The sequence below is a fragment of the Prunus dulcis genome, chromosome 7 (genome assembly GCF_902201215.1).
Source record: "Prunus dulcis chromosome 7, ALMONDv2, whole genome shotgun sequence".
In the NCBI taxonomy this organism is placed as follows: Eukaryota; Viridiplantae; Streptophyta; class Magnoliopsida; order Rosales; family Rosaceae; genus Prunus; species Prunus dulcis.
In genome coordinates, this window is record NC_047656.1 from 19,421,771 (window position 1) to 19,434,645 (window position 12,875).

Genomic DNA, 12,875 nt, shown 5'->3' on the forward strand with positions numbered 1-12,875 from the left:
TTCTCACACGCATTGCCAGAGTGCCATGGAATTTGAATCCTAATTCAAAATGTAAAACCATGTGCTACTCGAGCTTGTTATGGGGCTTTGGCCGTCCTTGGTACCAAAGAAAAAAACGAAATTTTGAGCTTATTGCTTCAAATAAGTCTAATAAGAGAAGGAAACTTGTCGGATTAACTAAGAAGCATGTGTTGTGCTACTTTAAAAACTTAGGTCGCGAAAGAAGAGGTACCGAAAGTGTGTGCCTGACTCAGACTTCTTTCCACCCTAATCTCTCGTCAGAGGCTTTTTTTCACAAAAAACACATAACGGGCACTTTATTAATGGCCTTTTTCTTTCTGTTGCTTTGCTTTAAGAAATTCAGAGGAAGAGGAAGAGGGTTACATGTTAGCATTGCCATCACCATCTTCTCATCGTCGGCGCTAAAGTGCAGACCAGCAAACATGATGTAGAATATAATACATCTCAGATAAAATAAGCCGTTTCTCAGCTGACTTTGGACTAAATATCTACAAAAAAGCTTCAAATCCCCCACCTCAAAACAATATACAGTATACGTTAAGTTCTATTACAGATCACTCCTTCTTTCAAGGTTCAACATGACATCATGTATTGCCAATTGTCAAGATTCCGTCCCTTAAGTCAACCTCATCTTCCAACATTTCTGTATCAACGAGCGACTGCAAGCAAAATGGTTTATACATTACGTTCTGTCACTAAATCACCCTCCTATCGCAATCTAATGATCCAAATATAGATATGGAAGTTTTGCATTAGATACATAACATCAAAAGAGGGTTTGAGTTCTTAGAAGACCAAACTTTGGGCTTCCCATTTGGCAAAAGCATAAATTGGCCCAACTCCAGTCAAAATAGATCCAGACGAAAGCTAGGTGATTCGACTTCAATTCACAGATATTAGTAAAGGAAAATGTTCTTTCCCATTTGCATTTTTCTTTAAATGGCTCATTTCTTTACTCATTTGTAACCATGAATAACAAGGTAATGTACCAGCATTGTTTTTCTGTACAAGCTTAAGAGGAGAGAAGACACCAACCTGAAGTTCGTGTTCACAGCTTTTAAGTCTTTCAGTGTAATCTTTTACTTGCATAAAGGATTTATGTAGCTGCAAATAAAAACATTAACTCCAATCAGTGTCCAGTACAGTTTATTCGCAACCAGCCTTAGCAATTGAAAATACCTTGGTTAATTTCATCTTATGGTGTGAAGAGTTCTTCTTTGCATTTATCAATGCATCCTCCAATTTCTGCATAAACAAATTCTCAGCAGGACATGAACAACGTTTAGCATGTGAAACCAGAAGACTTGGAATAAAGACATGCATGCAGATCAAAGTACAAACAGGGGTACCTTAGATTTCTTCTGCAAATCCAAAACTAGTTTTCCTTTCTCTTTCAAACTCTCTTCCATCTGAATAGTCTGACAACATATAATGAAAATTAGTGTCCCCTAAAAATTTCATTATGACTTTCATGCAGGTCAAATGCAAGAAATAATGCTGAACTACCAGAAAACGTGCCTCTTGCTTATTGGTATCAGAAAATCTATACAATGCCAACATAGGTCTTTATGAATAATTTCAGTCAGACAAATAAAGGTATAGGCATTGCTTTATTTACTCAAATTCTTTAAGGGAAGACAGACCTCCTTTTTTATTTCTTCAAGCCTTCGCATGGATCTCTCGAGCTGTTCTTTTACCTAATATTTTTAACAGAAGAAAATGCAAGCAAAAAAGTATTTTAATTAAGATGACACAAACTTATATATGTATGGCACTATCTTAGCGAGAAAAGCTAAAAATGCCGAACTTGCCTGATCATCGTAATCATCACTGGGATGGGATAACAGGTCCCTACTTTGTCGGTCAACAGAATTTGAACTGCAGGAAAAAAAAAACAGAACATCATGAAAAACGACAGAATCTAAACTGCAGAAAAGAAACCAGAACATAAGAGGACCCTTATGTGATTCATCATATCTTTCTTTCTCTTGATCATCTCCCAAGAAACACAATTGATACTGAAATACAAAAAGATCAACGTGGCCACAACATTTATGCAGATGTCATATTCAACTCCTAAAAGCATTTAGGACTCTGTCATCTAGTAATCGAGATAGGATATGTATTTTCTAGAAGTCAACGTGCAACTACATACAAGTATCAATTATTCCGGATGTTGTTAAATGAAAGGCTAACCAGCATACTCACGATCAAGTTAAGAGGATGCAACAATTAAAACTTTGACTTATAAAATACAAAAGAACGTAATCTATGTATGCAAAATGTTAACAACTGTGCAATTTAAATATGAAGTCCAGTTCCACCCTTATCCTCTGACAGGTGATTAATGCCAAACAACAATTAGAAACAAGAAGGGCATCTTACCTGTTCCTTCTCCTTGAATGTTGATCTCTATCCTTGGCAGCTATAGTAGTATGATTTTTGTTTTTTTCCATCTCCCTATCTCTGTCAGAGTCCAATGCTCGATCTCTTTCCCAACCCTGATCATGGTTCCTGCTCTGTCCTTGCTCGGCATCTTCCAAATCTCTGTCTTGATGACGGTCTCTATCCAAGAAATGATCTCTTACTTGATCATAATCACGCTCACGGTCATACCCTCTATCCCTTTCTTGATCAACCCCAAGGGACCGGCCACGGTCACGTTCTCTTGATCGATCACTGTGCTCTCTCGACCGATCACTGTATCGATCCTTATACCGGTCTCTATCATGATCATACTCCCTCTCATGATCTCTATCTCTATCCCAGTTCCTGCCCCTCTCAACATTCCGTCCAAAACCTTCTCTGTCTCTACCAAAACCCAATCTTCCACCTCTAGTCCTCACTTCATTTACTCTGATAACTCTTCCATCAACAGTCTAATTCAAAGCTCAATAATGTCACTCAAGATTTTAAGAAAACAAACTGATCACAGACACCATAAATGTTCAAGTATAAACTTAAATAAATAAAACATACCCTGCCATCCATCTCATTGATGGCATGAATTGCAGACCGAGGGTTCCTGAAAGTAACAAAGCCATAGCATTTTCCTCTGGTCGAAGCATCATTGATAATCTGTAAATTGAAGAATTGAAGAAGCAGCAGATGAGGGAAAGAAAACCTAAATGCTTAAAACCCTACAAAGTAAAATGGACCAAAAAAAAGAAGAAGGAAAAGTAGCGGGAGTGACCTTAACGGCAATGACGGAACCATACAACTCAAAAACTCTGCGAACTCTATCCTCGGTGGCGTCGTACGGAAGGCCTCCAACGTAGACGGAGCTCTCGTCGTCTATCGTCATCTCCCTCACTCGCCCCTCTCCCAGTTGTTCTCAATAGTTTTCCTATTATTTTGCTTTCTTTACCAAATAACAAACGACATGTAGTGCACTGTGCAGTTCCCAGAAAAGAATGTGTCGTTTGAACTTTGGACCCAATGGCCACCCCCCACTGGGCCTTGCCCAATAAAAAAAAAACGACACCCTCAATGTGGACTTTCAAAACAAGATGGATTTGACATCGGCCTGCCCAATTAGATTAAACGACACCCTCAATGTTCAATTTTCAAAATAAGATGGATTTCTATTGAGATTTGGATGGGGAATTGTTAAAAATTAACATTATTGTTCGAATGATAATGACTATTTGGTTTGGATTTGTGGAAATGATTCATTTAAATGTAAGTTAGGTTAGTTAGTGGTGACAATGAACATATCTCGTTGCACTCAAATTTGAGTCCGTGCTCATATAAACTAGACTACTTTAAGAAAGTTTAGAGAAAAAAAGTACTGTCTATCATAAATCAGGCGGTCCACGTCAAGGACAATTCGTTGATGGGCCCACATGTTGATGACTGATAATCTATCATGTGGCTGTTTAAATTCAAGAGTTGTCCTCCTCCTTGCTTACCCAAAAAATTGACCTACGAAAGAAAGAAAGAAAGAAAGATTTACAGAAAGGGAGGTTATATCGTTGTCAACACGTGGGAGGTAACTGACACGTGAATATGCTCCCTCTCCCTCTCCCTCTCCCTCTCCCTCTCAGATCAGTCAGCCCCCTGGCTTTTTGGGTTGCGTCGTGGTGATGGTGGTCCTTTTTCAAAAGAAATTCAATGTGGGCCACTTGGGCCCACTTCCTCCAACTTGCTCTGCCTCTGCCTCTTCCGTAACGGGATCACGTGAAAACCTAAAAACAGGCCAAAGCGGTGGGCCTCTAAGGTTCCGGGCGACCCGCCCACCCGCTCCACCAACGCAACTTCTTCTTTATAATATTTCATTTATTTTTTCAAATTCCACCCAAATTATAAAATATGTAGTAGCTCTAATAATACATGGAAAATTAGTTAAAGCGGAATATAGCCTAGTGAAAAAGAGCTTTAATTTGTAGATCAATAGCTCCGAATATCATTTGTATTTTTTAAAATTATAATTTAAAAAAAGAAAAAGAAATAATAATTCAGGTGTTGTAGATGAGTCGGCAGAGGGAGTTTACGTAGGAGAGGTGGCAAAAGGCAGAGGACAGTGGTGTCATGTGGGAGGCAATGTTGAGTCCCTCTTGACTCATTATTACGTTATTGGGTCGGGGTTCTGGGCCCCGTTATGGTTTAGTGGGTTTTCCTTTTTCCATTCTTAGCAAAGCCACATGCACCCATATGACATATGTACATGATTAATTAAAAGTCACAAAGTGTTGTTGTGCAGAAATTGAAGAGTGAGTGAATGCCAAGTTGCCAATGGGGTCTCTCGATCCCTGTCCTGTTGGTTTTGTTCATGTACATGCATGATGTAGCCGTAACCCATCTCGATCTCTCTTTTGAAAATCACAATCAATGGCGAAGGTAAACATGGTGTCTGCATTTTTCTTGCTTTTTACTTCAAAAGCTTTATCACTGATCTTCTTGCAAGCACGATTCAATAATGGTTGCATTGTTCATGGGCCCATCGTCCTACGTTTATGTTTATCGGTTCTCGGTCGGTTCTTTTGTTAAAATGAATGAACATTTGATCGAGTGACGCTTAATCTTTGCTTCGTTAGAGGACCACTCACGTGGAGCATAACCCTTTTCCACAGGGTAGGTAACGAGTTAAATCCTGTAATTATGTACTGGTTGAAAGTGACTTTTTCTTTGATGTTAGCGTCCGTTTGGTTTGAAAAAAAAAACCGAATAATTGATTATCATTTCCGTTTTTTATTTATTTATGGTGTTTTGACAAATGAAAAACGACTGTCCCATACCATACCCATACTACTCGAATCGGCACTTCAAAAACGAAAATGGCCAGCCAGCCAGAGCCAGCCAGAGCCAGCCATCATCATGATTCATGATTCATGATTCATGATTATCAAACATAATTAACATGCTCAATCCATTTAATTAATATTTCCATACTAGTTGGACGTCAACTTTCAATCATTAAATTAAGAAAATAAAAACTGGTTTATAGAAAATAAATTCGAGAGATAATAATGCAGACGTTTACCAAACGCGTAGGAAGAATTATTATCAGTGTTTGGTCGCAGGTAGCAGTCGATGATATATAGGGCTTGGCTAAGCTAGGCACAAAATAGGCTGAGGGTATCGTACTATCGTGTAGATTGGACCCTTTTAAACTGTTCCTATTCCATTATGGTAAACGTCAGCTACCAGTGTGCTTTCCCTTTCCAATTTCCATTTCTTTTTTCTTTCTCTACAAAATCAATCTTGGACGGCGCCACGGCGTTGACTGCCCTTCTAGACCATCCATAACATGAACATACTTTTCCTAAGATTCCATCCATAACACATTCATCACTCCAGTTATGTCTTTTACCTCACTCCACAAGTTTATTGGGAACCTGGGTTTTCTCTACAACCCAGCCATTACAACTGAATCAATACAAATGAGATGGTTGTTTCAGGAGAATCATGCGTCCAAGATCTTCTTCCATTCCTTTGTGACAGCCATAAATTATAAATCCTTGTTTTCACTTAAAATACCATAACACAACATCTCAAATTGTTTCGTAAAAGACTAACATAAGATCAAGGGTTATAAATTAAATTATTTTTTTTAGAAAATAAAAATATTGTACCTAAAATATTTAGATATATTGTACCCCATCCATTAAGCATTTCTGGATCATTAAAGCAGAACATGAAAAAAAGAGCAAGAAACTCATAAAATTTAAAATAAAATAAAAAAGGTAAGGTGAAATTTAGACATGATTGGCATTATTATTCTGATTAATAACCCCAACCGGTTGGTTGGCTGTGGTTGCTTCAGCCGTAGGCATGACTTGCCAAGCCGAAGCCGCGATGAGAGGACGGCTGTGCCAGCCGAGAGTGAGGCACCCGTCGTTCTCTTCCACGCGGTATCCTTCCGCCGAGAAAAGTGTCAGAAGCATACTCGCCTGCTTGAAAGCATTGGAGCCCAAATGCAGAGCCCTAAAACCGGCTTGTCCCAGCCGAGCCCTCCACTTCCCCAAAGGCTCATGTCTCTCCACTCGAGCCGCGCCCTCACAGCACACCACGTTGCATATCTCCCTCTGTATGTACATCTCCGCCAAGGCCTTCTCCGGCTGCATCGCGCAAGCCTCCAACGAGTCGAACATGGTCGAGTAGTAGTACAAAGCCTCAGTGAATCGGTCCAAGAACCCGGTTTTGTTGTGGTCCGCTTCCTGCTCCACAACCGTCACGATCTTCGGGTTCAGGTTCCGGATCCAGCCCAGCATCATCTCGATTGGGGAATTCCGGTTCGGGTCCGATCCGAGAAGCCGATGCAGCTGCATGATTGAGTTCACTGCCACAGCCTCCTTCGGGCTCACCTGCAGCATCCACGGCTTCACATCCTCGAGCCTCGAAGCCGCCACGCCACGAAAGGCGAAACGGACGTTGACGGACCGAGCCAATTCGGCCAGTCGAAGGCCGATTTCTCTCAGCGAGTCTCGCCCGTCCGGCGAAGGCGGTCCAATGCCCGTCAGTCGGAGCAAGGGGGGCCCACCGGGGCGTAGAGCCAGGGCCTGTATAAGTGCCGGCCATTGCAAGCCGTGCATTAAGTTGAAGTCGATGACGTGGACGCAATCGTGACCCTGGAAGGCTTCCAGGATGGCCTGATTGGCGGTGAAGTGAGCGAATTTGAGGTAAGGGCAGGCCTCGTAGAAGTAATGGTAGAGGAGCTCGTTTTCGTGAGCCGAGGCGACGCTCTGGTGGGAGAAGATTCGGCGGCTGAGGGCGTCGATGAAGTAACCAGCGACCTTACCGATGCCGCAGCTGGTGTTGACACGTGTGAGCAGAGTCTGCATGTTCTCGATCAGCGAGCCCGCCAACGCGAGATCGCCACGCTGGACGGATTCGGCGCACGTGACGAGCAAGTGGACGAGCCTTATCCCGGAATCTTCTTCCATAGCCGTGACGACGGTGAGCTGGTGCTGCTGCTGCTGAGGAGGAGGAAGAGGTTCGGTCCAGGTGTCGTTGGGGAGGTCCGTTGGATTGATGATGGCATCAGGGAAGTCGAGATCGGATGGTAGGGAGATAAGGGGCTGGTGGTTGAACTCGGAGAGGAGCGAGTCGACCCAGGTGGCGAGGTCGGAGGGGTTGTAGAGAACGGCGTCGGAGGCGAGCTGGGAAAGGTCGTTGGGGGAGTTGACCATGACGGTCTCGAGGCGCTCGAGGCGCTGAGCGACATGTCGTAGGTCGGAGGAGCGGACCTTGTAGCCGGCGTCGGCCAAATAGCCATCGATCTCGGCGGGTGGTTTGGTGACGGAGGAGGAAGAAGAGGAGCTGGCGCTGCTGCTGACGCCGGAGCAAACGGTGGAACCGTAGGGCCCCATAGATATAATTGCGGGTGCGCTGATCAAACTGAAGAGGAATTGGGTGGGTGAGGATGGATTAGATACGAGGTGGGTGTTTGTGGGTTTTGGTGTTCATTTCCATTTCCCTTTCCATCAGGGAAGAGAGAGAGAGAGAGAGAGAGGGAGAGTGAGGAAGGAGTGAGCGATGAGTGGAAAGAGATGGATGAAGAAATAGGGCGGAAGTGAAAAAGAGAGGGGGGGTTTTGATACGGACGAGTAGGGAGGAAGAAGTATAGTGTAGGACAGAGATGACTGCTGACATGTTCCTGTGGTCCACTACCCACCAACTGTATAGTGTATATACTGCTTTGCTTCCTTTTTCCTTTTTCCTCTTTAACTTCCACTATTTCTCATGGATTTGTTTTTCCTCTTCCATTATTTTATTTGATTTGGAGTAGTTGTGGCTGTAGCCTACTAGCCTCTATGTTAATGCTCATTTGTTCAAGTAAAATAATTCATTCATAATAAGTAATCTATGTTTTATATCAAGAGCATTTTAAAAATGTATCGTCCTTGTGTTAGATCAGTTAGTCCGGCAATGCATCTATGTTCGAGTCTTATTTTCTTATTAAATTAATTTAAAATAATTTAAGTAATCGCTTGTATAAATATAATTATTTATAAATTACAATTGAAAAGATACGTAAAAAAGTCATACCAGTAATTGTTGCTTTTATATTTTATCTTAAAATACGTATAGACATTTACATGAAGAAGAGAGGAGATGAGATGGGAGGAGAGTCCACAGTGCCGGCAGCAGGCAGGCAGGCAGGCACAAAATAAGAGACTGAGTCAGTCAGGTGTCAACTTGGCTTCGACGTTTGCTCATCTCATGAATCAAACTTTCCATCCATTCGAAGCTGATCAATTACTACGCAATTTCGAAGCTGATCAATTACTACGATCTCTCTGGTCTGGAATATTATTATTTTAATACTAAACTATTTGTGTGTAATTTTATACCAAATCATCTGAACTCTGTCTAATTTCTTTAATTTTCTTTTGATTTGGTATGATCTCTTCGTTGAATAATATACTTACATTACATGTGCTGAGTGAGTGAGTGAGTGAGTGAGTGAGTGAGTGAGTGAGTGCAGAGAAGAGGAGAGAATATAATTAAGCATCATGAACCAAGATTCGCTCTTCTTAATTTGGTATTAATCATATATTAATTTATTGTTAAGCAGATCATTTGAATTTAATTAATTTTATAATCTCTAAGTAAACAAACTACAAAGAAACTTAGGAAAGCATATGCAAGATTATGCTAGTTCGGCCAAATTCGAATCTCCCTCCACGTACTAGTAGTTATTAACGTAAAGAGTAATATTAGCAGGCATTGACCCTTGAATTTGATGTGAACATATACATTTATTTCAAATAGTTCTTTTCATCCAACATTAATTAGCCCTCAATGCCGAGTATGATGATGACCTTATGCTTAATTAATCGGAATCCCTGGCTAGCTATGATTATTACTACTGATCCCCTAATCCCTTGATTGGTCAAATCCACGAGCTGATCTTCAATTCAACCGTTAGCAAATAGCAACCACTTGAATCCTTTACTTAATTAAAATGAATAGATAGGTTTAAAAAATCATTCATCTCTTAATCTCCACAGAGTTATTGAGTGTATTGACAGTAACAGTTTGAGTTAATAATTATTGACCCTCCTCGTCCTCTATAATTAATTAAGGATCCCTAATGCTCTCTTATGCATATAATGACATGAATGATTGGCTCCCACCCCGTAGAACCCATCAACGGGACCACTTGAATGTGAGAGGAGATTAAATAATTTAGTTTGGCACCTTAGTTGATTTTATATATGCTTTTGTTTATCTTATCGATAAAATACCATCGTTCTTTTATAATTAAAAAAATTATAATTTTTTATTCATACATGTCTATATTAATCTTAGTTGCTTTAAAAATGATCCTTCAACACATAAAGGGAACGTTATGTGCGTTGCTTTAAACATGAATGAGTGAAGGGACCTCATCATCAAGCAGATTGAGGGACTTATTGAATTTACCTACAAAAAAAATGTATAGAAAAATAACAAGAAGAATGCACCTTGTTAGCTACCCTACACTTACATTGACAGTATTTTTATTATAGTTACAGCGTCATTGTAATGCCGAATATTCCACATCACCGAGACATGTGTCGAATAAAGACACTAGGAGGTGTCATTGTTACCTCCTTTTTATATTTATAATTCATATTTTATTATGTATCGTTGTTTTTATTTATTTATTTATTTAATATGAATCATAATGGTGTCGTTGTTAATATGAATCATATTTTATTATGTATGTATGATCAAATTATAATAGATTAAAGTGTTTTTTTAATATAATTACATGATAATTTAGGACAAGGAAAGATTCAATATTGATCCCCAACTTGGCTATTAATTTAGGACAGGGTTTTCTACATCGTATTTATTCAGAGTAAATTAGAAATGAAAAGAGTACGTCTGATTCACAGGGTGCGCACTTGAATCAAAAACTGCAACATCTGATTCTGATCTGCGCACGCTCGTGTATGAGTACGTTGTACATTAACAAATGAAAAGAAAAAGCTCAAAGCTGATGCGAATAGGCAATGGCCATTGAAAAGCTGAACGAGTCAAATTCTAGACATGCGGCTGGCTCTTCATAATTCTTAGGACCTGTGAACTTATTTGTGGCCATCAAGGCAATACTTTACTGTACATTAATAATATAAAATCCAAACTTACAAACCATGCATATATAATAATATAATTCTCTCACAATTCTATGAGATTTAGGAAGTCAGAAAGAGATCTATGACAGGTTAACCAATGGGCAATTATTTAGAGAGAGAGAGAGAGACGCACACACACACAGACAGAGGTTTTGATGGTTCAAAAGTTTTCCATGAAATATGTAAAAAGCTTTTTCCTCGGATTGGTGGGGGTTGGGTGGTCCAATATTAGATCAAGCCCTAAAAGGATCCAAGTAAAGATTCTTAAAGTTGGAGTAAAAATGAGATGAGTTTGTTTTGCATATGCTCAGACTTAGTCACATGGTTATAGACTTGATATAGTAGAAAGAAAATAAATAATTAAGAGTAGAGTGATGAGCATAGAGCAATAGAGCATATCGGGGGAAATAAAGTAATGCAGGAACAACTTGATCTTCCCAATTACAAGTAAGAGCCGCATGCAAATCTAGGTTAGGTTAGCAGATGTAATGTGCTTATCCTTTACATGAGAGTTCGAATCTAAATAGTAAATGGTAATAGATAGGAGGAGGTTTTTCTTCTTCTTTTTTTAATTTTTAATTTTTAAAATTTTTATAATCGAATGAGGAGGTTAAGAGAGGTGTGGGGTGGTCCAGTGGGTAACATGGAACTTGGGACCAGACCAGAGAGCGAGCAAAATCACAAAGCCCAAAAAGCATGTGAATTTAAGTGAAAATAGCAGATGTTATGTTCGAGGAGGAGGCGGAGGAGGAGCCAAACTTTGATTGGGAGGGGAATGGGATGTTGACACGTACATATGGACTGACTGAGTCAGTGTGGGAATCAAAAGGGAAATTCAATATATCTGTGCGCTGGCATTGGCCATTCAGATGGCAATTGCAATTTGCAAATTGCAAACAGGGTGGTCATGGTGGGGAGTGAGAGACACTGTGCGTCTGTGAAGACTCTCACGGCAGACTCTCTCTCTCTCTCTCTCTCTCTCTCTCTCAAGTTGGGGTTGGGACCAGAGCATTCCTGTGAGAACATGTTGTGTTTGGGACAATCATCTCTAGGGTGTGCCCCATTCCGTTGTTTTTGCTGACACAATCACGTTATTGCATCCTCTCATTGCATAGCATAATCACATCACATATCATATACATATCACCCTTGAGCTGTGTTAGCATCAGTTGTCCACGCGATGACTATATGCTCGCGGTAACTTATAGACATCCCGTAGTATTTCACAATACATCAACGATTATGCTAATAATGTGTTATAGTATAACTCATGATATCAAGTTACGTATTTTTGGGAGTCCTATACCTTGCCTTTTTCTTTTATTATATTTTCTCCTTAGAAGCTAAACTTGCCAATTACATATTCCAATTAGATTCCAGCCACCTTGATCATATAAAACCTAAGCACTTATTACATTTTCAAGTTCTATCTTAAAGGTTACTCATGCAACAAATCAGCTAAACTGGAAATTATTTAGCTATTTGATTATCAACATTTTCGTTTTAATAGATACATGCGACCGTCGGCATAATATAGCTAACTTTATATTTGGCTAAAAGTTACTTACCTCAACATTCAGCTAAGCACCACAACCAACTTTGCCACACTCAGCACAAGAATGAGTGCTCACCAAAGTTCCACTCAAAACTGTTTCAATCTAAATAGACATGCAGCAACTGCAACACCATAACATATCAGATGATGCATTAATTGAATGGTGGATGGATGACAGACTAATACAGAGTCTGATCATGTCCCGTTATGTAAAATAGTTATCACGCATGACCGACAGAACGTAATTGACATGAAAATAATAAAACAATGTTATGTCGGTCATCTATTCTTCTTGCTGCAGTCAGGCATTTGAGATTTTAGCAGAGTAGCCCAAACCCTCAAAATTAGACTCGTAGCAAATCTATCTCAACATGTAACTTCACAAATCAGTTACTATACCACCCACCTATCAATTCAAATGCCTATCCTATGCACATCAAAATCTGGTCTCACATCTGTGATGGAACAAGGGAGAAAGCCAATTAATGCCAATATTGTTGTGGAATTTTCACTATTGCTCATGCTGTCTTAGGACTGTACAACGAAAGATAAAGGAAAAAGAAAGAGGTTGAAATATCTGATCACAGGTCAGCAGTCACCACAATTTGTTTTCGCAAAAATAGCATTATCCATCCACACTCAAAATATCATATGTTAAACGGTTAAAGTAAGCTTCTTTAACGGTAATAACTAACAACGGACACAGTCACAGACTCCACAGAGCAGCAGCA

The 12,875-nt window shown here is 39.9% G+C and overlaps 2 protein-coding genes across 3 annotated transcripts; both read right to left on the minus strand.

The window, feature by feature from the left end:
* Positions 1–365: 365 nt before the first annotated feature.
* LOC117636198 (U1 small nuclear ribonucleoprotein 70 kDa) lies at positions 366–3,413 on the minus strand. 2 transcript variants are annotated; one of them, XM_034370701.1, is made up of 9 exons: positions 3,215–3,413; positions 3,001–3,099; positions 2,407–2,900; positions 1,833–1,899; positions 1,665–1,718; positions 1,371–1,439; positions 1,201–1,266; positions 1,057–1,125; positions 366–680 (listed from the first exon to the last, which is right to left on the minus strand). In XM_034370701.1, the coding sequence occupies exons 1-9, from the start codon at positions 3,323–3,325 to the stop codon at positions 606–608; spliced, it is 1,104 nt and encodes a 367-aa protein (XP_034226592.1). In that variant the 5' UTR covers positions 3,326–3,413; the 3' UTR covers positions 366–605. The 2 variants fall into 2 exon arrangements, with proteins under 2 accessions (XP_034226592.1, XP_034226593.1); XM_034370702.1 differs by lacking the exon at positions 1,665–1,718 and having other exon boundaries at positions 3,215–3,365.
* Positions 3,414–6,042: 2,629 nt separating this feature from the next.
* Positions 6,043–8,131, minus strand: LOC117634796 (DELLA protein DWARF8-like). Its single transcript, XM_034369018.1, has one exon. The coding sequence runs from the start codon at positions 7,830–7,832 to the stop codon at positions 6,219–6,221; it is 1,614 nt and encodes a 537-aa protein (XP_034224909.1). The 5' UTR covers positions 7,833–8,131; the 3' UTR covers positions 6,043–6,218.
* Positions 8,132–12,875: the final 4,744 nt, after the last annotated feature.